Source organism: Parasteatoda tepidariorum, chromosome 5, assembly GCF_043381705.1.
Source record: "Parasteatoda tepidariorum isolate YZ-2023 chromosome 5, CAS_Ptep_4.0, whole genome shotgun sequence".
In the NCBI taxonomy this organism is placed as follows: Eukaryota; Metazoa; Arthropoda; class Arachnida; order Araneae; family Theridiidae; genus Parasteatoda; species Parasteatoda tepidariorum.
The window spans coordinates 83,514,464-83,541,228 of record NC_092208.1 but is presented as its reverse complement, the minus strand read 5'-3'; the positions used below and the strand labels follow the sequence as shown (position 1 = coordinate 83,541,228).

Here is a 26,765-nt window from a genome sequence, read left to right as displayed (position 1 = left end):
ACAAAAAGTGTATCTGTTTTTTTGATGGAGCAAGGTGGGTACTATGTTTTTAAACAAAAACTTTCAAATAAAATAGAGAGGAATTTGAAGGAAAAAAAGAACATACTTTGCTGGCTTCTCTTGCCTGCACACCTTTTCGACAATTCGGAATAATAAATCTCAAACACAACCTGGAATAGAAAATGATTTTCATAATTTTTCAGATGTGTAAACTCTTGTTTAAAAATATATCACAAACTAATTTTGAATACCGAAATTACGAAGGATGTTAACTTCTTGTTCTTCGGCCTATTTTACGATATGACAAAATATAAGCTGAGACTGATATTTCAGTAGGAAAAAAAAGACCCAACATAGAATGATTATAGCATTTAACAAAAAATAATTCTGACCAAAACAGATGACCAGGACTGTTAGCATCATATGATTTTCGGGAGAATGTTTTCTAGTGGTAGCGTTAGTTATTGTTTTGACGTACTATTGTTTGTTTTAGAAATTCGATTTAAAGTTATTTTTATACCACTATGTGTTATAATGATTTACAAATGTATATGGAGTGAAAGTTTCTCCCAGTTCTCATGTGGTGAAACATTTAAGAAGGTAGTTTGAGATTTTAGTTGTCTACCACTCTATAAAATAGGACGTGGAAACCCTGCATTAATTAAGCAAAATATTTTTATGTGGTGAAAATAAATATTTGTCCAAATTTTGTTGATAAGATTTTTAAAAAGAGTTATAATATATTTCCCCTTTCAGTTAACGATAATGAAAAAGCATAAGTTCAGTTTGTTATTTAGAGAAAAAAAAAGGTCACAAAATGTTTTATTTATTTACATTGCCTAGTAAAGACCAAAACATGATTATAACCTAGAACAGAGAGTCTTGCGTCTAACTAATGCTTCCGTGCTAATTTTTGTGAATTATTGCAAGACCCTCGTATTTTACCATAACAACTTTTCTTTTATTTTTAGGATGGATTTCTTCTCCTGTGTTTACAAGAAAATGTCAGCTAACGCAAATGCAACTTGCAATAATTCTTATAAAAACACGAAAGAAAAAAACCTACTTCACTGTTAAGTGTCTGTTTACGCGAAGGCGATTTGCAACGATTCTCACAAAAACACAAAACGAAAAAACATACATCACTGTTAGTTGTCTGTTAACGCGAATGCAATCTGCTATAATTCTCACAAAAACACAAAAGGGAAAACATACTTCACTGTTAAGTGTCTGCTAACGCGAATGCAATTTGCAATAATTCTCACAAAAACACAAAACGAAAAAAAAAAAAAAACATATTAGCTAATTCTGCACCCAGGTCGCACCGACCAAGGTGCTGACGTGAAGTATCGCAGGTGGTAGACGGATCATTGGTTAGAGTCCCCTTGTCCTCAGATTAACCGTATGGATATAAGACTAATGCAAGTTTGTTCCATCAAAAAATCCTCCACGAAGCTCTTCCAGGGGAGTTCTCTTGTCCTCTGGATTAAGTTCAAAATTACAAGGCTACAGGAACATTGGTTGTCGTAAATTTAAAATTGGGTCAGCTGTATAACGATATTTATAAAACTACAGCGTTTTATGAGTCAAATATTATAAATATCATATGCACAAAAAAATTCTTAAGTTAGGCCTTTGAACTATTAAATTTAAATATTAATGAGTGAGAATCCAATCACTAGATCAAAAGTTATTAAGCCAATCCGGAGTTCATTCAATTCTACACAATATGTGCAATGGTTGTAAAATAGCAATTAAGTAAGAAGATATACAGTGGTGGCCAAAAGTGTGGACACTTTTTGAAAGTTTCATGTTTTTCAACTTTGTGTGCTTGTAGAGTATATTAATTTTCACTTAAATACAAACGTTTATATATCAAATTGTAGGTAATTTAATGTAGAATTTAATAATATATACAGTATTACAATATCTGTATTACAAAAAAAGTTATGCAATTAATAGTAAGATCTATCTTAGATTTGCATTTTTTTAAAGTGATACTTACACAATCAATACTTAGTAGGATAACCCTTATTTTTTAAGACAGCTTCACAGCGTCTTTTCATCGAGTGAACGAGTGTTTGGAGTTCATCTTTCGTAATCACATGGTGCCAAGAATCAATTATAGCTTCACTTAGTTGTCTTTTATTGGATGGACGTTTTTTTCGTACAAGAATTTTCAAACGTCGCCACAAATTTTCAATTGGATTGAGATCAGGGCTGTTTCCTGGCCATGGTAATATATCTATGCCTTTATTTTGAAACCATGCTTTGCATACTTTTGCTGTGTGGCATGGAGCTGAATCCTGCTGAAAAATAAATGGTGCGTTGTTGGGGAAGAGATCCCTGATGGAAGGTATCAATTTTGGTTTCAGGGCAGTTTCGATGTATTTTTTGGCATTCAGGATGCCATCAATCACTTGAATTCGGCCCACACCATCTGCAGATATACATGCCCAAATCATGACATTTGTTGGATTTTTAGTAGTTGCTTCAATGCAATCAGGATGAAGCGCTTCACCTACTCTACGTCTCACGTATTTTCTACCATCACTTCCAAAGAGCGATATTTTACTCTCATCACTCCAGATTACTTGCTTCCATTGATTTTCTGACCATTTAATGTGTTCTTTTGCCGACTTAACTCGTTTTTCGCGTTGCTTTTGATTTAAATATGGTTTTTTCCTTGGAATTCTAGCTTGTAGTCCAAATCCTGATAACCTTCTTCTTATTGTTCTTGAACTTACTGCAATACCAGCTGCATTCATTTCACATCTAATGGCATCTGATGACATTTTTCTATCTTGAAGGCATAGCCATTTAATTTTTCTATCGGTAGTAGCACTTGTGCATTTTTTTCGGCCTGATTTGGCATCCTGAATGCCAAAAAATACATCGAAACTGTCCTGAAACCAAAATTGATACCTTCCATCAGGGATCTCTTCCCCAACAACGCACCATTTATTTTTCAGCAGGATTCAGCTCCATGCCACACAGCAAAAGTATGCAAAGCATGCTTTCAAAATAAAGGCATAGATATATTACCATGGCCGGGAAACAGCCCTGATCTCAATCCAATTGAAAATTTGTGTCGACGTTCGAAAATTTTTGTACGAAAAAAACGTCCATCCAATAAAAGACAACTTATTGAAGCTATAATTGATTCTTGGCACCATGTGATTACGAAAGATGAACTCCAAACACTCGTTCACTCGATGAAAAGACGCTATGAAGCTGTCTTAAAAATTAAGGGTTATCCTACTAAGTATTGATTGTGTAAGTATCACTTTAAAAAAATGCAAATCTAAGGTAGATCTTACTATTAATTGCATAACCTTTTTTGTAATACAGATATTGTAATACTGTATTTATTATTAAATTTTACATTAAATTATCTTCAATTTGATATATAAACGTTTGTATGTGAAAATTAATATATTCTACAAGCACACAAAGTTGAAAAACATGAAACTTTCAAAAAGTGTCCCCACTTTTGGCCACCACTGTATATATATATATATATATATTAAATTTTATGATAGTAATTAATTTATGTCAAGGATAATTTTAGCACTATAATTAAATTTCATTCAAACGAAAATTCATTTTGTTTTGTAAATCCCATATTTCAACTTCTTGATAATTAATTAAAGTAAAGTTTTTAGAGATAGATATTCTATATTACAAACTCTTAAGTAAATATTTAGAATTTTAGTGAGATTTTTAGAATCGGGGAAGTTTAGATACCTGATATTTTTGAATTTATTCAAATTTTCAGGATATGTTCCACATGAAAAATTTTGACACGAGTTTTTAATTTTTGCGAATATATTTTTTCAATGTTTTGGGGAATCAAAACTAAAGATGATCTTGAAATTTAAAGAAAAAAAAACACATTGATTTACAATTATTCAACTGCTATATAGTAAAACCCTAAACTTTAAGATCTTTGATTTCTTCTCAAACTTTTAAAGGATTTTTAGTTTCGACTCTCAAAATTTAATAATATTTTTGCTTAACAAATGAAAAAAAACATGCGTGTAACAGTTTTGAATATGCTGAAAATTTCAACCGAATAATAAATGTCTAATGTCCTTGTCAGATTTGCCCGTTTTTTTTTTCCTCAAAAAATTCTAAAATTTAAAAAAAAATAGTACGTGGCAGTGACAAGGTCGATAGTCACTTGATAGTGAAAGAAAATCATTGATAGGCAGATTACAACTAGGTTATAATATTTAAATTTAAAACATTGCCCTACCTGTTTAAAATATTTAAGGGAACACGAAGCTCAGAGAATATTTTCGAATAGTCATCAACAGAATTTTTTATTTCTTCCTTAGCAAAGCTGGACAAAGTCTGAAAATGAAAAATAAATAAAATATTAAGTATAGCACAGAAAAATGTTTCTGAGATATTATGTGAAAGGGATAAAAGTACTCATTTTAGTTGAAACTGCAGCGAAGAAATTATTTGTTAACAGAAAATGATAAACACGTTTACTACTTCTCATTTAGATTTATGACAAAGTTGTGATATGTCAAAAATTCAATGGCAAAATTTGATATAGTTAGATATTTTACATTGAACAGACGTCGTGCGATATGTGAAATGTGTGATCCGTAAAAAATATGCTGCTCAGTGATTAAACCTAGATTTTTTTTGTTATCATGTTTTTTTATATCTTCCCTTTTTCTTTAATTTTTTTGCAATTTTTGAGTCCATAATAGAATGAATGAATTAAAATTGTCAAGTTCCTAAACGTCAACATTCACAACTGTATTTCATTTACTTACGTTTTTCGTTAGGTTTTTATTGCTAAGCTCCTCCTAAGCACTGAAATTAACACTTGTATACATGAGGAATTCTATGGACTATTTGTTCCGAATACACGAGTAATTTCTAATTATTTATGTAATTATATGAGTAATATCTAATTATTTATGTAAATATACGAGTAATTTCTAATTATTACGTTAATTGTATATTTATTAAATCGTTATGTGTATAATAATAATGAAATGTTTATAAATTAAATATTTCAGCATTCGTCGAAAATATTTAGAACTTTATTTTAAAAAAATGTACCAGCATACAAATTTAGAATTAAAAAAAAATTAGCATGGAATGAGCGAGGGAAACAATCTCAAGTGAAAAGTGAAAGTTGTTAGGCACTGCAAACAGGGAACGGGATACTTTAGTAAATTAATGAGATTTCTTAAAGAAAGTTTTTGTGTTTCATAAAAAAATTGAGTGAAATTTTTTGAATGAATTGAAAAATTAAAGAAAATTTTGTTTTTCATTACTCGTCTACCAACAAATTACTAAAAAAAAAATAGAAAAGTTAAAAAAGAGAAAGAAAAAAAGAAAAAGAATGTCTTGTTTCTTTCCTCATAATTCAGATACGCCGAAACCATGCTATCATACTTTAATACTTTGTCCAGAGAGCAGTTGTCCTTGTATACAATGCATAGGTATAGTAAATAATAATAGCTGTCAAATCGTTTTGCCTATATATATATATATATATATATGTAACATAAAAAGCTTCAATTAATCTTTTTATGTTAGTTTTTTTTATAAAACTTCATCCTAATTAATTATTCTAAACGAAATACTTTCTCACACTTTTAAAAGCCACATCCTGTTCTTAAATCTATTTTTGGCTCAAGTATGCATTTAATTAAGAGCAGGACATTTTTCCCTTTGCTCTTGTGTGGGAAACGTTCGATCCATTTCATAAACCAATAGCAACTACTAAGGTTTCCCTCTTTCCCTAAATTAAGACATTTTACGGATTTTACTTTGCAAGATTTTCCCTAACATATAACCAAGGAGCGCAACTTNATATATATATATATAACATGTAATATTGTACACACTATATATATAACATGTAATATAGTACATGGTATATGGTATATGTATACATGGTATAAAATGTTTCTATAAAATATAAGGTAAATATCATATTTCATTCTAGTGATTCTTCATTGGACAAAAAAGCATTGTATACAATTTGTATACAATGTTTAATATACTGCTCATACATTGTCTTTAATGCCTGAATAAAGTATAGCGGTGATTCTCCTATTTCATTCTAGTAATTCTTCGTTTGACAAAAAACGATAGGCATTGTATACACAATGTATACAATGCCTAATACATTGCTCATACATTGTCTTTAAGGCCGATATAATGCTTATGGTAACTCTCATATTTCATGCTTTGTCAAAAAACGAAAAAAAAACATTGTCGGTAAAATTTATATTGATTTATTTGCGAAAACAAATAAGTTATATTTTTAGCTTACTTGGAGAATTTTTATGAAGAGTTTTTGGTCTTGACCCCATGGAATTGTATAGATGTCAAACTGAAAGATCAATATAAGATAAATATCCTAAAAATGACATAAACAACATTATCTTAACATTAATCAACATTATCTTAAGGTTATAACATATGTTGTTATTGTTAAAATAATTCTTTAATAATTATAGCGATCAGCTTAATTTCTTTAATTAATTAATTTTTTTCATTGAGTTTCGAAAAAAAATTTGTCCCTCAAAATTGGTGATCGTTAGGTTCAATGAATTATGAAGGTAATGTTATTAAGTTTGTTATTAAGGTTTGGTGTAAAAAAATTTTGCATTTTATTTTTAAGTTAAATAATATATTTGTTCAGTTAAATAATATATTAGGTTCAGTTAAATAATATTTTAAAAAATTAAATTCTGGCAGTTGTTTAAAGCTTCATAAATTTTATAGTAACGAATGTATTTTAAAGTGTAGTTAATATCTTTATTTTGTGAAACACTAATACGAATGTTGTCACAAAATTAATAAAATTTCTTTTCTCTCATTGGCAACGAAGATCTAAAATAAATTGAGCTTAAAGCTGTGCGGAAACGAGAAGATAAAAACAAACTGTTTTTATACATGGTGTCACAAAAGTTTAGGGACACGTGGTTTTCTTCTGTAAGTAATAGTGTACGATAGGAGGCCTCTCTCATTTTTGACGATTTCTTAATATCAAGGTTAGCGTCAAAAATTAATGTATTTTTCTTACGCTTACATAAATCTTCTTAAATCAACTGAAACACATTAAATTCATAACTACGAGGGTTAAAATTTGAAACTAAATTAACATATGTAGAATAATAAACCAAGAACCTATCACATAACGTAATTAAAAACTACAATATAATAATTATTGATTTCTTTAAGTCAGGAACTAAAAGGGTAATTTTTTGGAAACAAAATTCATAACTATTACTGCCATCATCAATAAGTGCGAGAAACTCTTGAAAACTTTTCATAACTTCCTAATTCGTATCTTTCTTTGTAGGTATAATATTTCGTAGGAGTTGAAGTTCTATGTTAAATTAAAAACAAAAACTTACTTCTTTTAAGCATCTGTGACCATGTCTTTGAATAAATTGACGGTACAGTTCGCTTGCCAATGTATTCGAGGTGTTCAGCCATTTTTCTGCATCCTGAATAAGATTTATTAAATATCAAACAAAATTTTACACCCAAAAAACATTAATCGCATAAAATTATTTTAAAGTTGTTATATTTTCTATCACTATTTTTCTCCCTTTAAGGTTTCAACTTTATATAAATGTGTATTTATATGATCTAGTGGGGCACGCTAAATATGTCAGGGTCAGAAAGTCCTCCAAGTTTCCATGACAAATCAATACATCTTGGGGTACAGGATAGGAGACTAATAGTGCTCTGATTAATTTCCCCGGTTGGGCAACTATTTACAGGTAATATAAAATGGGTGGCACTCCCTAGGTAGCTGTAAGTTGCCTCCCCTCGCAGGTCGTGCGCTTGGCATTAGCCAAATAATCGTTACATTGAGTAATAAAATTTATTTATTGCTCAATATTTTTTTTTAAAAAAAAAGAGCTCTTCTTTGAAGTAAAAACAAAAAAAAAAGACTGGCATTACACCACCAAGTTTTACCAAAATTGTTATTTTTTAATGAAATTCATTTATCTAATATAACAAAATTACTTTTGATATTTCTATTATATTACTATCCCAAAATTTACTTAATTCAAAAGTACATAAATATGGATAGTTTAAAATATCCTTGTTATAAATATATGGCAAGCAGGATATAAAAATACCCAGCTCGCTTACAATATTAATAAAATTGACATTTCATTACAGTTTGAAATAATTTTCATAAAAGAACGTGAAAGTTGGCAAGTAACGATTGCACGCATTTTTTTCTTTAGAATATTTTTAAAAACACATACTTGTAAGCTCATGGCCTTAAATTTCTCTGCACCCAAATCCTTTTCAATTTGACGAGCCACTTTCTGAAGAAGAAAAATTACATGATGACTAAATTATATAGGGAAATATTTATTACATTGATATTATCACTACGTATATGATATGTATGATATGACAGGTAGCGTGAATATACATTCTGTACGACAAAAATTACGATTAAAGATATTTGAATTAATCAAGATTTTTTATTTTCTTTAAACCACCTTTTTTCTACACTGGTGGACAAAATTAAGAGATGGAAAGCATTTTCGCACATTCATTTGCACATGCAAGATACCCGCACACCGTTCCATGTGTTTGACAATGTTTCCATGAATGTCCAGAGGCACAGGAAGGAAGTCCTAGTGTCCTATGTGTTTCTTTTCAGGGCGCTGTTGGCCCTGAGCTCATTTTTATGGACGACAATGCACGACCACATAGGGCTCTCATGGTTGATGAGTATCTGGAAAGCGAGGATATTCAACAAATGGATTGGCCTGCCAAATCCCCTGCCCTGAATCCTATTGAAAATGCTTGGGATGCTCTTGGGAGAGCTATTGCGAAGCGCCAACCTCCCCCCAGAGCCATTCTGGAGTTAAAAATTACTCTGGTGGAAGATTGGGAGGGTCTTCTACAAATCCTCCTTAACTCCCTTATTAACAGCATGCATACTCGTTGTGGATGCTGTCTGTCTGTCAGGGGTGACAATACACCATACTAGAGGCCACACACACTGTACAAGCCTCACTTTTATTGTCATCTTTTATCCTTAAGTTCAGACTACATTGTATTTATTGGCAATAGGTCTTGTCAGTGAATGGCACTTTCATTTTTGTTTTGCATACTTTATTATCATGGAATGAGCCATATCCATACCAAATTTCATTTATTTATATTCAGTATTTTTTGAGATATTTGGAAAAATGTCTTCCATCTCTTAATTTTGTCCAGCAATGCACTTCTAAAAAATAAAATTGTAAGTACAATATTTTGATTGTTGGCAGACTTTTAAAAAAAGTTTAACACAACTGTGAATTTTCAAAATTATTTATCAATATTATAAATATTTGTAATAATTTGAATGCTTAAACTGAGACAAATTTATTGTTGCTAATATAGAGACGCTGTTTTACGGATGGATAGTGAATTTTAAAATGACATTTCGAGTTTCGATTAAATTTCTCCCTTTATATTTGTGAATTGTGATGGGCGTTTGCTTAATTGCACGTAATTTTCTGCTATTTAATCCCAATCTGCTGACATATATTAGAATAGTTTAAAAACTTCTGCAATTTAGTTGTCAAGGCTCAAAATTATACGGAGTGATTTGTCTTATATGTTTAAAATAAGTAAAATGATTAATGTTAATAGATTTGTTATAGATGTTAGATAGATGTTACAGGTGTACAATGTTTATAGATTAGTTATACAAGTTATTAAGTAGTTTTGCAAGATTTAAACTGGTTATACAAGAAATAATCCTGTATGTTTCATAAAAAAAACTGGTAGTAAAACCATAATACTTGTGTTTGCAAGGAATGACACTGGTGTACAAATAATTTGTTGAATTTATACAAATACTTGATCTTGCCTAATACGGGTAGGAAGATTTCAAAGCTGAAATTAGTTTTGCTTCTAAAACTACAGTTTTTTTAATGACATTTTTAGTCAATTTTTTTGTCGAAATGTACTAGTTTAAAAGCGTCCTATATAATAAGGGATAACGTAAATGTTACGACAAACTTCTAGGGCAGTTAGGGGACATTCTCATCAAAATTGGAATTGCTCAGAAACCCTTTCCCGGAAATGTCGTCTTGGTGTTTCGTATTATGACCTGTTCAGAAACATAGTAATAAGAAAGCAACCCTAGAAGCATATCAGGACTTTTCCTGGCATAGGTTCCTATGCAGCTGTATTCCTAAAGATATTCCCTTATTCCTCTGGAAATTAGCCGTAGCAAAATTTGAAATCAGGGATACGAAAGTATCTAAGATCTTTTAAAAATCTCATGCAACAAAAAAATTGTACCCCAGTGTAATAATTCGTGATTAAATTAGCAAGTTTCAGAATTAATTATTCCCATTGCCTCCCAGACGAATGCATGGAAATCTCCTCAAAGAGAAGCCCTTGCATAACCTAATCTCTCGTACTACTGATGATCATGATAAGTGAGCAATAATTTAACAATTGATTATTAGTCATAGCTATAAACATTATGTACATCAGTACAAAATGCATTTACCTGTATTGACGAAGGTATATCGGCACTTTCCACTTGTGTTGTCGTAGCTAATATTCTTCCAAAATCACTGTATACATCATTATCGAATTCTGAAAATTCAAATAAGGTTTTCAACTCTTTGTCGCACGATTTATGTTCAACATATTTTCCATACTTTTTTATTGTTTTGTATTAATTTAGGTCAAAATAAGGGGAAAATATTATATTCAGCATTTTAATAGTGTATTTTTCTGAAATACAGCATGAATCATAGGTGTCTTTTTTTTAACGTCCACTCAATTCCAACACCACTCACATCCAAACCAGTTTTCGAATAAATTTACTAAAACGTGCTATATGTGTAACAGTTTTACATTCAGTTTTTTTTTTTCCGTCTTACTTTCAATCTGGAATGAAGCAAGTCCGTTTATGTTTGTGTTCCTGGTCTGTAAACTGGGTGTTTGAGGCCGCTTGCGTCATTATTACTACCGATTTCTAACGTTGTAGTGAGAGTCATTGTAATAGTCGGAATGGAATTCTTTTCAGGGATGTTTCCCAAACGGTCACCAATAGCCCAATGTGAAGCTCTAGTGTGGGGTAAATGAAGTACTTAGCCTTAAAGTAGAATTTTAATTTTATATTGTTATTACCTTATAATTTTATCACGGTACGTATATAATTGCATAATCATAACATAATAATAAACTCATAATCAAGTTCCTCTTTCAACAAGCTCATAACTCTTTTTTTTCTCCGCTCTGTTTACTCCATTTGCTTTTCCAACACCTCATCAAACTAAAATATTGGGTAACACGTGAGTAGTTAAAGGGCACCTAGTGGCCTCAGGAACCCAGTTTAGTTTTGTTTACCACTGTAGTATTTTCAGCTCAATTATTAACCTAATGAATTAAATGCGCACGTTTAAATGTCCACTCTTTTTCATGAAAATATTTTTTTTCTCATACTTACAAAATAAAAATTGGGCTGATTAACGATCAACTATATACAGTAGAATCCCGATAATCCGAGCCCCGGTTATCCCTGTTTCCGCTTTAACCGAGCTATCAAATATTTTAAGGATTTTTTTTTTCTAGTTTATTTTTTATTTTCAAAAATACCGCCGAAAAATAAATCTGAATTTTATCTTCCAAACACTCGGGAAAACAAAATCTAACAACTTGATCCCATGAAATGATCGTTAATATCGTCAATAATGAAAATGAACCTAGGGAAGATGATGAAGACAGTGACGATGAAAATCAACATATTAAAATCTCTCACACAGATGAACTTAAAGCTGTCGAAAATGCTTCTGAATACATAGAACAACAAAAAGAGGCGACACCAGCCTTCCTGTTATCCCTAAAAAATGGCGAAACATCGCTGCAGAAAAGCACCAAAGTTATGTAAAACAAAAAACGATTAAGGACTTTTTTTAAGTAAAAACTCTATAGTCTCGCAAAGTATACTTTTCAAGTTTTTTCAAGAAACCTTTTTAATAAGGAATTGTATGTGATATACTCGTATAAATTTTATATTTCTTAAATATATTACATTTATACCAACTCTTTTTCTTTCTTTTTTTATACTCCTCGTTATAACCGAGTTTTTCAGTTATCCGAGTTAGTCTTGGTCCACATTAACTCGGATAATCGGGACTCTACTGTACTAACTTAACACTGTCATCACGGCAATAACGTGCCCTAGTCCCACCCTCTATGCTTAGAGTTCCCCCTGCAGCGCTAAAACTGAAACAAGACGGAAATTCCTTTAAAACATGTTTATTTTACTTTAAAAAACAATAAAGCAATTGTAATCAATAACCATATTCGCTAATATAACAAAAATAGATCAATGAAAATTCCTAGAAGCGTCGTGAAGAAAGTATTAAATAGAAAATGAATATCAACCTTGGGATGAAAAGAATTAGACTTTTGATACAAAGTATGTCAACACCAGAAGAAAATCTCTGTTGATAGTTCTGTTAATTAATACTTTTTTTTAATAAAAAAAGAAATTCACAGACAAACTGTTTCGATAAATATTGTACGTCATAAATTTATTTTAATGCAGGTCCGCCTATTAATGGGCTTCTAAATAATAGACGCGTATAATAGACCCGTATTAATAGGCAAAGTGTCATTTCTAATGTTAATAAAATCAGGGGGGAATACTCACGACCTTGAGCTTTATAGAGTATTGAAAGTACCATGGTGTTCCAGTGAGATGAGTTTTCTGTACAAGTCTCGAGATGTATTGGATACTAAAATATTAAAAAAACATGCATATGAATTATTTATACATTATGGATTCATATAACTGTCAACTACAACACGAAAGAAAATATAAACAAAAATAGACACTTATTAAATGTCAATGGTATAAGAAAAGGCAAAGCTTGGTAGGGCGTTGGGCCCCTGTCCGAGATGTCGTGAGTTCCATTCCCACCGGCCAAAGAGTATCCGTGTAGTAAATGGTGAGTGGTTCACGTTAAATGTGTTGAGTCACAAAGTTCTCCGTGTTCCAATTACAAATCAATAGCTCCGCAGGCACTGAATTAGAGATTGATCATTCTCTACTTTCAAGCCAAAATTAGAATCTGTGACTGTATGAATGTGTCCGCTCTTTAAATGGGCCGTGACGTGTGTGTGGATGAAGTCACATGCTTAGCCATAAATGGCGAAACTGAAAAGCGAAAAATGCACTCTCTGCCCTTAAATTCACTTGGTTGTACTGACATTAGAAACAACAACAACAAGAAAAGACATGCAACGTTATTATTGAATAATTTTAATATAATAAGTTACTTATTTTGGCATACAGTTTTTATAAGTATCTCATTAAAGATTCTTATTAATTCTTCTGCTGTTATTGATGAAATTTTAACATTAAGAAAAGTGGAGATGCCATCACCCCAATTTCTACTTAGGTCAAACTCCGAAGTTGGGGATTGGAGTGCTCGACGAATGCAATTTGTTTTAATTATACAGAAAATATGAAGGAAAAGAGTTTAAAATGACGCGAAAATTAAGTTTTAAAGCTTAGTTTATTGCTGAGTTCAAAAGTTTCATAATCTTCAGATAGTGAAGTAAATAAACCACATTGAAAGTTTAATAAGGGAAAACAACCTAAGCATTATATTATGTCTTCGTGTCGAAATTGAGAGGATTACATTAGAATAGCTGTCAACAACTTTTACATACTATTTCCAAGCGACTTTCTTAGCAGAACTTATCTGAATGATTATTACATTTAATATTATACTAACTCCTCTTCTCTACCTTCCATGAAAGACCATAACCTTCTTTACTTTACAGCTCCATTTCTTCCTATTTTGCCCTTTATCTTCCAATATTTCATTTTTCTTATTTTTTATAAAAATTAGCCATCACTAATATTTATTTGCCAACAAACCATAAATATTATCAATTTTATCACAATTATCATTAATTTTAACCGCACAATTATCACATTTTATCACATTTTCGTTAGCATTACAAAATCTTATTTTTTTATTTCTAAGTATTAGTGATTAAAATCATTTTACAAAATTTTTTAAATTGAATATTAACCCTTTCGCGCCGACTGTCACAAATACGTGACAGTATGAAACCGTATCAACCAGGGTAAAAAGATAAAGCTGATAATCAAATTAATTATTTAGCACAGTTTGTTTGTGGGCGGAGTTATAATTGTTTGATTTATTTAATTCACCGTTACTTTGTTCAAAATAAAACTATTTAGTTATACTTTGAATTAACATTGATTATATGTATGATTAAACTAACAATAATTAAGATAAAAGCAAAGTAAGTCTGTCAAATTAGTAGCGACTACATTTAAGTTACCGTTTTTTATTTAATTACATCCTGATTCTGATTTTGTACGAATGCTTTTCTGAATCACCCGTCCCCAAGGGGTTAAAGCTACTATTGAAAAAAAAATTCAAAGTTCAAAAACAGTTCGCAGTGATGTATGCGGTATTAAAATTTTGGTTAACTGTAAGACGCATTTTAGTTAACTGTAAGGCACATTTGTTAAAACTAGATGGATTTTACGGAGGAAACATTAAAACTAGGGAAATTGCTATGAAATAAAAAGAATAAATACTTCATACCACTAAAAAGCTAGAAAAAGATTTTAAAAGAGCGTCAAATGTTTCCTGTGCAGTCTTGCATTTCAGGTAAGGAAAGTCGTAATTTTCAACCTGTTTTCTTGTATTTTCAGCAGCAGCATTATAATAAAATAGGTCCTAAAAATATGAACGAGAAAAAAAAATAGTAAAGTATCAGGTGGTATACCATGCATAAAGAGAATTTTATAAAAGTTTTTAAATATAAGTTTTTCAAAGGTGATCAATTATTATTGAATTGCTCATTAATGTTTCCAGATGATGCTCATTAATGTTAATGTTGCCTCAAACCCTTCATATATTTTCATCTAACATATTTTATCTAGAGTCTGACTAACATAATGAATAATTCTGCACAATGAATACATAAGTTACACTATCACATTTCCAGATAAGTTTTTTTTTTCCAAATTTCTTTTAGTCAACAGCTCTATTCCCAGAAACGTCTTTTTCCTTGAATGAGAAAAAGGCTTTCCTGAACATTTTATAACCCACCTATTGTTTAGCAAATCGGCAGAACAGGAAGAATGTTTTTCATCAATATATTTATTTTATCTAGTTTGTGACTAACATAATGCATAACATAACATAACATAATGAATAATTCTACTTCCAGCAATCCCAGAAACGTCTTTTTTCCCTACTTGGAAACTTTTTAACCCACCTACAGTTTAGAAAAATGGGCAAATCTGGGAGAATATTTATCATCAATATACTACGAGGGTTGCTATTTATATTTCTGGCCTAATAATGAGACAATCAAATATGTAGGATTGAAATTGATTTTATTGTTTTTCAAAATATTCTCCATGATGATCAATACACTTTTGCATGCGTTTGAACCAATTTTCAAAGCACTTTTTCCAGTCCGATTGAGGTAACTCCAAAACATGCGTTTTGAATGCATCAACCGCTTCTTCGGGGGTCGAAAATCGTTGTCCACGTAATTTATTTTTGATGTGTGGGAATAAGAAGAAGTCATTGGGTGCCAAATCAGGGCTGTACGGCGGATGACCCATCAGTTCGATCTTTCGCTCCGTCAGAAATGCCTTTGTTTGAGTCGATGTGTGAGAGCTCGCATTGTCATGATGAAGAATGATTCGCCTGTTCTTCTGCTTTTTTCGAATTTCTCCGATGACTTCTGGCAAACAAATGGTCGTGTACCATTCAGAATTGACCGTCCTGCGTTGCTCTAACGCCACTGTTGCCACATGACCGTTAATGCCGAAGAAACAGGCAATCATTTGTTTCGATGTGCTTCTTCCTCGAACAACTTTTGTTGGTTTTGCCTCGTCTTGGAAGACCCATACAGTTGATTGCTGTTTTGTTTCCGGCTCATATGCATAGATCCATGATTCGTCACCTGTGTAGATGTTATACACAGCCTTTGATGTACCTTGAACGTATTTTTCCAACATTTCCTTGCACCAATCGACACGAGCCTTTTTTTGAGCGTTTGTCAGATTATGCGGGATCCAACGCGAACAAATTTTTTTTACGCTCAAATGTTCATGCAATATTTTATTGATGCTAGTCATACTAATGTCCAAAGACGCCTCTATCTCACGGTATGTCACATGACGATCTTGCTTTATCAGTTCACGCACAGCATCGATCTTTTCTGGCACAACAACGGATTTTGGACGACCTGCACGGGATTCGTCCTGGATCGAACATCGACCACGATTAAATTCGTTATACCAATTTTTTACAGTGCTGTAGGATGGCGCTTTATCGCTGAATAAAGAATTAAGTTCATCGAAGCACTCTTGTCTTGACAATCCACGTCGAAAGTTATGAAAAATAATGGCACGAAAATGTTCACGATTCAATTCCATTTTTTGAAAGAGAAGAACTTTTCAATTTACTGTCAACAACACAAATGAAGCTATAATGGTAAATCGTCTGCTGAATTTATGTTTAAAAATATCAAACTTTCGATTAAAATCGTCTGCGGTCGCCTAGCAACACTTACTGTTGCCAAGGCCAGAAATATAAATAGCAACCCTCGTATTTAGCTATGTAATAATATGGAGAAAAAAAAGGGTTTCGCTGTGTGGAAAAGACTGCAGGTTAAAAAAAAAAAAAGACGTGCAGAAACGTCAATGCGTTAAAAGGTGGGCTGTCATTATATTGCTTCAAACAATACACAGATTTTCCTCCTATGTTATATATTTTATCTAGTTTGTGACTAACATAATGAATAACATAATGAACAATTCTACACAATGAATACATAAATTACACAATCACATTTCCATATAAGCCTTTTTGTTTTAAATTTCTGTTAGTCAACAGCTCCATTCCCAGAAACATCTTTTTTCCCTAATTGGGAAACAGAGTTTCCTGAACGTTTTTCAAAACGTGAGTTGTCATGATACTGCCTCAAACATTACACATATTTTCAGTTTACGTTATATATGTTATCTACTTTATGACTAACATAATCAATAATTCAATACTATGAGTAACATAGTTTTTCACTGTTATGAAATACAAGTGTTGTATAAAAATATGGAAACTTTCTGTAAATAATATTTCTTTTGGCATCGAATCTTCCTTTTTTTTAGGAAATTAATATCGTTATTTTTAATACCACCATAACTTTAAAAGCAATGATAAAAGACTTTTTAGGTGCAGTACCATCAATGAGTCAATATAATGGTTATCATTATATTGTCTCAAATAAATAAATTAATTTTTAATAAATATCGCTATTATAAAATATCGTTACCTTTATTTTAAATAGATATCGTTATCTCATAGAATGATTATCAAAACTTCAAGTATTAAATCAAAGATATCTTACAAACTTGCTACGCTTATTTATTAATGGTCCGAATTTTGCATGGGTTGAAAGACATTCTTTTTCAAACTGTCAAGCACATCTTTCAAATTGGGCCAACAGTTTCGCGAAGAAAAATCTCCCAAAACATTTGTTGCAAAAAAAAAAAATCTTTACATTGTGTTAGTAAAGAAGTGTTTCTATTATTTTGATCAATCCATGTACATATATGAAACAGTGGTGGCTCTGTGAATAGAGCACTCTCTTCCTTATTAAGTGACCCAGGATCCCCAGCGATAGCTGATCAGTACGAATTCCGTTTCCACCTTGCACCGAACATAGTGCTGACGTAAAATATCCTCAGTGGCAGTTGAATCATGAACTGGACTCCGCTTTCCCATCAGCTGACCGTGGGTGGTTTTCGTGGTTTTCCTGAACATGAAACACAAATCTGGGTTAGTTCATTCCAAAAGTCTTTCATTAAGGTAAATTTCTTCCAGTGCTTGATTTAAGAGTTCCCTTGTCTTCTGGATTGGGTTCAAAATTACAAAATTACAGTAACTCAAATATTGGTCCAGCTGTTCAACGACGGTTATAAAATAAAATAAAACCCCGGTATATGCATCATTACAAAGTAATAATGATATTATGAAATGTATTAATGTAGTTATGCATTAATGCATAAAGACATTCCTCATAAACACATTAATATACGTTACAGATTTATATGTCAATGAATTTATATATTAATGTATAATAATAACATATTTGGTCACTACCTTTACAAATTTTAAGGTACTTCGTATTGTAGTCTTTGGAGCATCAGGTACTTTCAATTTTGTGACTTCTATTAAGTCTGGATCATCCAAAATTCTTCCAAACATGCTGATACTGAATCCTTTAGAAAATAATGTATCGTGTCCATACCTAGCAATTAGCTGGAATTAAGTAAAACATCTGCAATAAGTTGTTTCATATAAATTCTGCAAGAACTTATTAGTTAATTAACAGCATCCTGCAACAATTGAATGTTAAAATCTCAAATTATTTGGTTTTATCTGAAGAGTAGACACCCGCTTCTGTACCTGGTGAGTCTATTTTTTAAAAATATTTTTAATGAAGTAACGTGCTGCCTAACATTGACATTGATCTTTCTTGCAACAAGCAGTGGGGACTCCTATTTGTGATTGGGTACTTTCAGTTCAAAAAGTAGAAGATCACGGATACCCACACGTGATCTATGACGTCAGCGAAAAGTGATCGTTTATAAGCAAACTGGCATGTTAAAGTTAAACAAAGTTTCTCCACATAAGTTAGAATGTATATAACGTGAAGTTAATTAAATACAGCACTTCATCGCACATGGGATTTATTGAAATGTAATCCTTTTTCCTTTACGTCTATTACTTAAATTTTATTGAAATTTTTTTGGTTTTTTTATTATTTTTTAATGTATTATTTTAGTTTAATGTATTTAATTTAATTTTATTTTAATGTATTTAATTTTATTTTTTTTAATGTATTTAATTTAATTTAATTTTAATGTATTTAATTTAATTTTGTTTTAATGTATTTAATATAATTTTAATTTTATTTTATTTTAATGTATTGTTTTTTCAATGCATTTTATTGTTTTGTCGTGATAGAATTTTGCTTTGCGTGCCAAGTAACTTCTAAGCATAATTAGTTTATATATAATCTACATGGTTTCATTCAAGTCTTTATGTTAAGTGAGAAGTAGTAAAATAATTGAAATCTTATAAATAGAATGTATCACTTAAGATAACAGATACATGACGGGCTTGTCTTCCTCAAAATAGAATAGAAAAGACACCATTTGTGTTTCTTGCAACAATTATATTACAATAATAATAGTAGGAATATCTCGGTACAGTTATTATTATTGTTTCAATTGTTAGCACTCTTGCTTCTTTGTTTATTTTTTTATATAGATCAATTAAGCAAAATTCTAATCTTAAAATTCCAATATCTTAGGAAATTCATTAATTTAAAAATAATAGAATACAAAAAGAAAATGAATTTTTTAAACTAATTTACTTTAGAAAATACCTTGAAATTTGAAATTTTCGAACAAGTCTAATAATAGTATACAATATTTCTCTATCATACCCACATCATAAAAGCAGGTATCATAAAAATTATCATGAAAATAGACTGATTAATTGAAAAAAAATATTATTTTGATAAGTATTTTGTTTAACTCGGTGAATATTAAGTCATAGTTTAATTATTCTCATTTAGGCTGTGTTTAATTGAATAAAAACAAAAATATCAATAAGAAATTACCTCAGGAACAGGCATAACAATTTGGTTGTAAAATTGCTGTAAAATTATCGGATAATAAAAACTTTTAGCCCAGGCTGCCGCTTGTTCATCTATTAATCCTTGTTTCTAAAATAAAATAAAAGCAATGTCGATAAAAAACTCTTTGACAACCGAATTAGTTTTAATGTTTAGATAATTTGGGTGTTATTAACAGAATATAAAGTATTTACTTAAATAATGCTCGAGAAATAATATGACGCAAAATGTAAAATTAACATTAAGAGGTCCAAACTTTGGATTTTCCTTTGCACTCCAATATCACCTCTAAAACCGATGTCACCTCTAAAACTTGAAATTTTTATATTTTAATAATTACTAATATTTATATTACTAATTTAATATAATTTTATATTTTAATAATTAATTTTAATAATTAACAATTATATTTTAATAGAATTATTAACAATTAATTAACAATTATATTTTAATTGAAATTTTTATACATAGATAATTAATAATAAGTAACCACTAAGGAAATTCAGAAATTATATAAAATAAATCTGTAATTTAAATGAATTAGTGTTTGCGTTACTAGTTCAAACAGTATATTAAACTACTCAGATAGAAAAAGGCTTTAAAAAACACATTTATTAACTTATTTCTTTTTCATAAGCATTATAATAATATAGAGAATAAGAATTTTCAGTATGGAATCTCTGTCTTCACTTATGTTACCATGAATTTCCCTTGTTTCACAAAAAGACGTATAACCATTGAACATGAAATTAAATTTATTAATTAGAGAATATATGATGTACAATTAATCTAACATTTTTTTTACATAAAAGTGATACATTTTACTTACGATATAAGCAACCATGTAATATTTGCATAATAATTCTACCCCTAAGGGTGATGTTGCACCTGGCATAACTTCTCTGGAAATAAATTAAATATTCATCCATTTTGGAAATGTGACGATATTTGTGTTAGCTATTATAAAAAAATAAGTATATATATATATATATATATATATATATATATATTCATTGAGACTAAAATTTGGAAACATTTTCATTAGTTTTTATATAAAGAAAGAAAACTATTAAAAGAATCGTTAAAGAACTTCCAAATTAGTTTATATTCTTTATTATTAATAATTAGCAATTTTTTAAGGAAAATTCCTTTTTCTTTACATTTTAATGCCAATTATTTAATGGTCATTACTTTAATTGATGATAGTAGGAGCATTTTTACGAATTACATTTTGTTTTTCTACAGACACGGACACGAAGATGATTACTAGACAATTCATGAATAATCCAGCAATTGATTTGCTGCGCTAAATTTACCCCAGTAAAAAAAAAAAATTATTTTATAAATCACTCGTCCCTGAAATATTCCAAATTAATTCATTACAATGAATAATATCCTGAAATAGATAATTTCATTCAAAAATAACTTGGTCCTTAATCCTTTCAAATCATTTCAATCCTAAATCTATCAAATCATTTCAATCCTAAATCTATCAAATCATTAAAAACATAAAACGAGCGATATCTCAATATAAAAAGTTTTGTTTTAAAATCTCTAAAACCTTTCGAATCACTTAAAAATTACAATGAGTGATTACGTGACATAAAAAGTTGTAGTTTAAAAAAGTTCCCAAAATCTTTCGAGACCCATAAAAATTAAAACCAATGGTACCCCGACATATAAAGCTTTAATTTAAAATAAATCGTCCATAATTGTCATAAAGTCCTTCGAATCAGTTAAAAATTAGAATGAAATATATTCGGACATGAGTTTTTATTTCAAAATCAATGGTCCTTAAAATCTTCTGAAATACTTAAAAATTCAAAAGTATACCTTCTCTATAAGTTAAAAATAAAATTTGTCTGTTTTGAATATTTAAAGTCTTACAATTTAACAAAATGCTTACCCCACATTTGCTACAGTGAAGTAATCTCTTTCACTTCTCAGAATACAATCAAATTCATGCTTTAACTCAAATTCAGTAAGCGATCCTCCACTTGTGACTGGTCGACTCTAAAAATAAATAAACGAAATTCGAACTTATTATTTTTTTATATTTTCAATCGGGTGTGCAGTTTCACTATCTAGCTCCCATCAAAATGAGGGGGTGACGTTTCGCCCTCAGATTTATCGTGCCCGTGATTTTTCCTGCCTGGAGTATTCAAAAGTAATGCATCAAGAAATTTAAACTATTTATCTCTTGTTTCCAGAATCTTGTTTATCTCTTAATTTATACACCAGGTGGCAGCTCCAAACTATTATTAATGTATTCATAGAATACAGCTCTTATGACCGGGTTGTTCAAAAGTATGTTACGTCTCCCGCATTTTAGAAGAGTTACATTTTTGGCGTATGAAATGATATCAAAATTAAATTCATTGTGGTAACATTTTTAATTTTAAAAATTTGAATTAAAAAGAATTTTGAACACAACTAACAAAAAAAAAACATATATGCTGAAAACTTAATAAATATTTCATAAAGTAAAATTTCAAAAAATTTCTTTACTCAAAGTACAGATTTTGGCTACTATGAATGAATAACTCACCTGGAGAAGATATATTTTATTGTTTAATAAACCCCATTCAATGTCTCTGGATGAGTGGTAAAATTGCTCCACCTGAATCAAGAATAAAAAATTTAAAAAAAAAAAAACAGTTTAAAATTACATATATACAGTTTAAAATTACATAAAGCTGTTTTTCGAAGGCTCTGTCATAATATGAAACGATGTTTTTCTGCGAAAAATATGCTAGTTTTACAGCATGATGGTGCTGTGAGTTCGCAACAGTTACTCATGACGGTTAGGTCAATTTCATCCTTTCTAAAACCAGCGGTGTCTACGCTTATTTTGAAAATGGTGCACAGCGTCAGTACGGAGAAAAGCCAAGGTTTTATGAAAATGAAGAGCTTTTGTGGACTAAATTTTTATTGTTTATGTTATGTACTTACTCTAATGCTACCCTACCAGGGCTCATAAAAATTTGCAAAACTGAAAATACGGTAGTGGTTTTGATAATTTTTGACTAGGTGGAAAAATATCACCAAATTGACGGTTTTTAAAAAGTATAATAACTTTTAAAATATTTAAGTTGTCTATTCTAAAGCCCAGATAATTCTTCACGGCAGGATTATATAGGTAGTTTAAATATCACAGCATGATGATGATAATGATTATCGACGATCTGTTTGAGAGCTTTTCGCAATTTGCAGCTTATAGCTCGCTTATGTCCAAGGTAGCAGAGATAAGGGGATGATTATAGTATGCGGATAGATTTTAGGTAATGCATAAGAAATTGCAGTTTGCGTTTATCCGTTGTGTCCATAAGGTATGAAAACGACAATGCCCCAGGTTCAATCTGTATTTTTAGAGTGGTGCGCTGTTGATCAAAGAGAGGGCATTCTAGAATAGTGTGATCAATATCGGAGATGGAACCGCAGTTGCATTTATTGTCTGGAGCGAGTCCAAAACGGAATAACTTTGCTTTAGTTGAATAGGATCTAGTGCGGGGAAGAGAACGTAACGTCTTGGTGCCTGCTGAAGAGGGATAGAAGTTCGTTTTTATTTTGGCTGAGATGAAGAAAATCAATGAAGTATTTGCTATTCTTGAAGATTGATTGCCTGGATAGCTGGTGGATTCGCTTAATTGATTGATAAGTATCTTCTATGGTAAATCTATCATAAATTCTCGGTCTGGAGAGCGCTGCTTTTGCCAGCTCGTCAGCGATTTCACTGCCGAGAATCCCGGAGTGGCCAGGGACCCATGCTATATCTACAGATTGGCATGCGGATGGAAGCGCTTCCATCGAGACTATGGTTTGGTGTATGATTCCTTGTGAAGAGTCTGTAACAGAATTTAGAGCAGTCAAAACGGAGAGTGAGTCTATAAAAATTATAATTCGCGAACTTGTAGGGCATTTTTGAAGTGCTAATAATATAGCTATTCCATCAGCTGTGAAGACCGAGCAAATGGATGGATCGGATCCAGAAATGGCTGACCCGGAGCGGGAGTTGTATATTGCCTCTCCTGCCTTGTCTGATGTTCGGGAGGCATCTGTATAGATCAGAGTGTGATGTGGCCAATTATTGCGGACAAAGTCTCAGAATATGGTGGGTATTAAGTTCGGTGGTAGATTCTTGTTTTGATAGGGGAGTCTTGATTTGATTTTTCGGAGTTCGATGGTGCATTTTAATCATATGATTAATGGTTATGCCGTGATCGTTTAGGCAGTTTCTTGCTTGTATGGGGAGCGCTGATCTCTTGTGGGTATTCGGAATAAGCAGATTCTGGTATGTTATTGCCCTCAGTGACTGATAATGGATTTGTCTGACATAAAACAGCATGGAGATCATGTTATGGCTTTCTTGGAGATTCGGACAGCCTGCCTCCCGGTAAAGTAGCTGTAGTGGAGTCTACTTCGGGAGGCCCGTAGCTGTCCGCAAGGCAGCACGGCACGCCGTGTTGAGTATCTTGCGTTCACTTTTGCTGGCGAGGGAGTGCAGATGACAGCCGAAATCAAGCGTAGGCGTAATGTATGACTAGACAATTCGGAGTAAGTGGAAGGAGCGTGCTCCCCAGGAGTTTCTTGATATACATTTTAGAATGTTAAGCTTTTTTAGTGTGGAAATTCTTTTCTCCTGAAAATGATGGCGGTAGCTGAGGTTAGATGAAAAGTAAACCCGTAGAATGCGGATATGTGGCGTCCATATGATGGTTTCTCCCTGGAAGTGCTGGGTGGGACGGGATTCGATGACTTTATAGGAGAAATCTATTGCTCCAAGGACCAAGATTTGTTAAATAAGGACAGCAGAGTGTTGAGGGATTCGTCATCGAGCTTCTTTAACATACAGGTTGAGATTCTGTCCGGACCTGGTGTAGTTGATTTGGCAAAGGATATGACTGTTTGGAGTTCCACGAGTTGAAAAGGCTCTGATAGAGGTCTGATTCGCTGGAGTCGTACGGTATGTACATAACGATTGGTTCTCTGGCGTAAAACTGACCAAATATTTTGACCTGTTGATTTACGTCAAAGATGTGCTGATTTCCCCGCAACAGGAAAAGATGGGAGTCAGACACATGAGATTGTGTGCGTTGACGATTTTTAAGTAACCTAAAGATGTTTGGGGAAGAGCCTAAGGAGTAACAAAGTTGAGAGCAGTATTTTTTGGATTCCTTTTTAATTGTGAGTCGGAGGTGAGCGACATAGCATAGCTTCAAGTGTAAGGCACTTAAACTATGTTTTTTTTGGCGACAGAGCTTCAGAAAACAGCACTATTTAAATAAAATGTAAAATGATAAAACAATCACATGGCATATTTGTGTAACTTACTCTGATAGCTAATTTTCCAAGATATATTGCTTTTTCTTCGTTTATACAAGCACCCGATTTAGAGTCATCCAGTAAATCTTCAACCTCTGTTCCTCCAGACTCTGAAAATTATAAAAATAGTTTTAAACGTTCGATATTTTCTTTTAAATTTTATAACCGGTGCTGAACAGCCGGCATAATCCTCAGTTTACGACTACCAATGTTCAACTCCGTAGCCTAGTAATATTGAACACAGCTCAGAAGACAAGGTGACTCCTGAATAAAGCGTTGGGACAAGCTAGCCTGCAGCGGAGTTCTTCATGATGAAACTAAACCGAATTTGTGTTACACAGAGAGTAAAACCACAAAAGAATCTCACGGTTAGCCGAGGAGATTCTAACTCGGCGAACCAGGAGTAGAATTTGTATCAAGCAGCTACCGTTGAGATTCTAACCTGGATCACCTCATTGAGAAGTGAACCCTCTGTTCCCTGAGCCGATGCTGCTCTGATGTAAGGCCAGTTCCCCGACCCCTACACAGTCCGGTCTGCTGATAGAGAAATATTATTGGGAGTTAAAAGTCTTATCGGTGCATAACGAGTGAAAACTTTTGCATCTCTAGCTTATTTCTGCTGCTAACAGTCGAAACACGAATTACACAAAAGCGAAGAAACAATTCACTTAGAAGACTTCTGTCTCAGTTACTTACAATGATGAAATTGTGATCTACTATTTAAACAAAACCTTAAAAAAAGTAACATGTTTGCTTATAAATGCAAATAGGGTCTGAATTATTCCTACCAAATTTGTTTAGTGAGGAGTTTTTTTTTTCTCTTTTTGAAAAAAATATCCGGCCACACATGTTGCTTCTTAGTATAAAGCCCCGGTCTACAATGGGTTAAAATAAACTCATCATGAATTTAAAAAAACAAAAATGACAGCTAAAATAAGAAAACAACTTTGATTGTATCCTTATAAATTAACACTATGCTAGATATAGAATAACCATGTTCCCACGGCAGGCAGAGAATAAATTGAACATAAAGAAATTTGTTTTAAATCTGTTAATGCAAAAATTAAATAATGTATCATAGATAAGTATTGAAATTTGTTTTTTTTATTCAAGAATTTTACCTTTTAAAACAATTTTTTGGTGTTTGGATCCAACATTTACAGATTTGATTTTCAGTTCATTATTATCAAATCTTTCAAGCATAATTGTGTCCGGTTCAACAGATCCAGATACAACAGTCTAAAAAAGAAATCCATGTTTAAAATTGTCATTGCGAAATTCAGAAAGTTTTATGATGAAATTACAACAGTAAATAACATTGCTAGAAATTACTTATCTACTACATTAATAAGGTTTCGTTCGTCAAATTTGCATCCTATTGTAGTTTTATGGTACCAATTTTACGATTCATAGTTCTGAAATGATTAAGGATTTATCTCCGAAAGTTTTAAAAAACCGGTAGCAAATGAAATAGTAAAAGTTGTAGAACAGAAATAATTACATTACTTATTTTTTAGAGTTACCACGAGACAACTGTAATAAGGTTACGTTTCATACGGGATCCAAATATATATATATATATATATATCGCACTTTTTTTTTGTCAAATTTTTGTTTAAACTTGTAATCCATATGATTATAAATCCCGATATGAGGCTTTTAAATCACGTGAATATGAAACTCTACATCGAATT

The 26,765-nt window shown here is 31.5% G+C and overlaps 2 protein-coding genes across 2 annotated transcripts in view; both read right to left on the bottom strand.

The window, feature by feature from the left end:
- The window catches only part of LOC107437837 (rifampicin phosphotransferase), a gene marked incomplete in the record, with an annotated part of 597,639 nt that overhangs the window by 182,957 nt on the left and 387,917 nt on the right, over positions 1–26,765 (bottom strand).
- Positions 1–26,765, bottom strand: part of LOC107436885 (rifampicin phosphotransferase) — a 74,650-nt gene that overhangs the window by 13,482 nt on the left and 34,403 nt on the right. The window contains exons 19-33 of the mRNA XM_043048080.2: positions 26,193–26,310; positions 25,081–25,181; positions 22,298–22,369; positions 21,656–21,762; positions 20,579–20,651; positions 19,735–19,839; positions 18,207–18,365; positions 14,628–14,762; positions 12,689–12,773; positions 10,532–10,620; positions 8,271–8,333; positions 7,401–7,493; positions 6,311–6,370; positions 4,259–4,356; positions 107–170 (exon numbers count right to left, since the gene is read on the bottom strand). Of these exons, the coding sequence (XP_042904014.1) occupies positions 107–170; positions 4,259–4,356; positions 6,311–6,370; positions 7,401–7,493; positions 8,271–8,333; positions 10,532–10,620; positions 12,689–12,773; positions 14,628–14,762; positions 18,207–18,365; positions 19,735–19,839; positions 20,579–20,651; positions 21,656–21,762; positions 22,298–22,369; positions 25,081–25,181; positions 26,193–26,310 (1,422 nt within the window). The remainder of the gene's footprint in view (positions 1–106; positions 171–4,258; positions 4,357–6,310; positions 6,371–7,400; positions 7,494–8,270; positions 8,334–10,531; positions 10,621–12,688; positions 12,774–14,627; positions 14,763–18,206; positions 18,366–19,734; positions 19,840–20,578; positions 20,652–21,655; positions 21,763–22,297; positions 22,370–25,080; positions 25,182–26,192; positions 26,311–26,765) is intronic.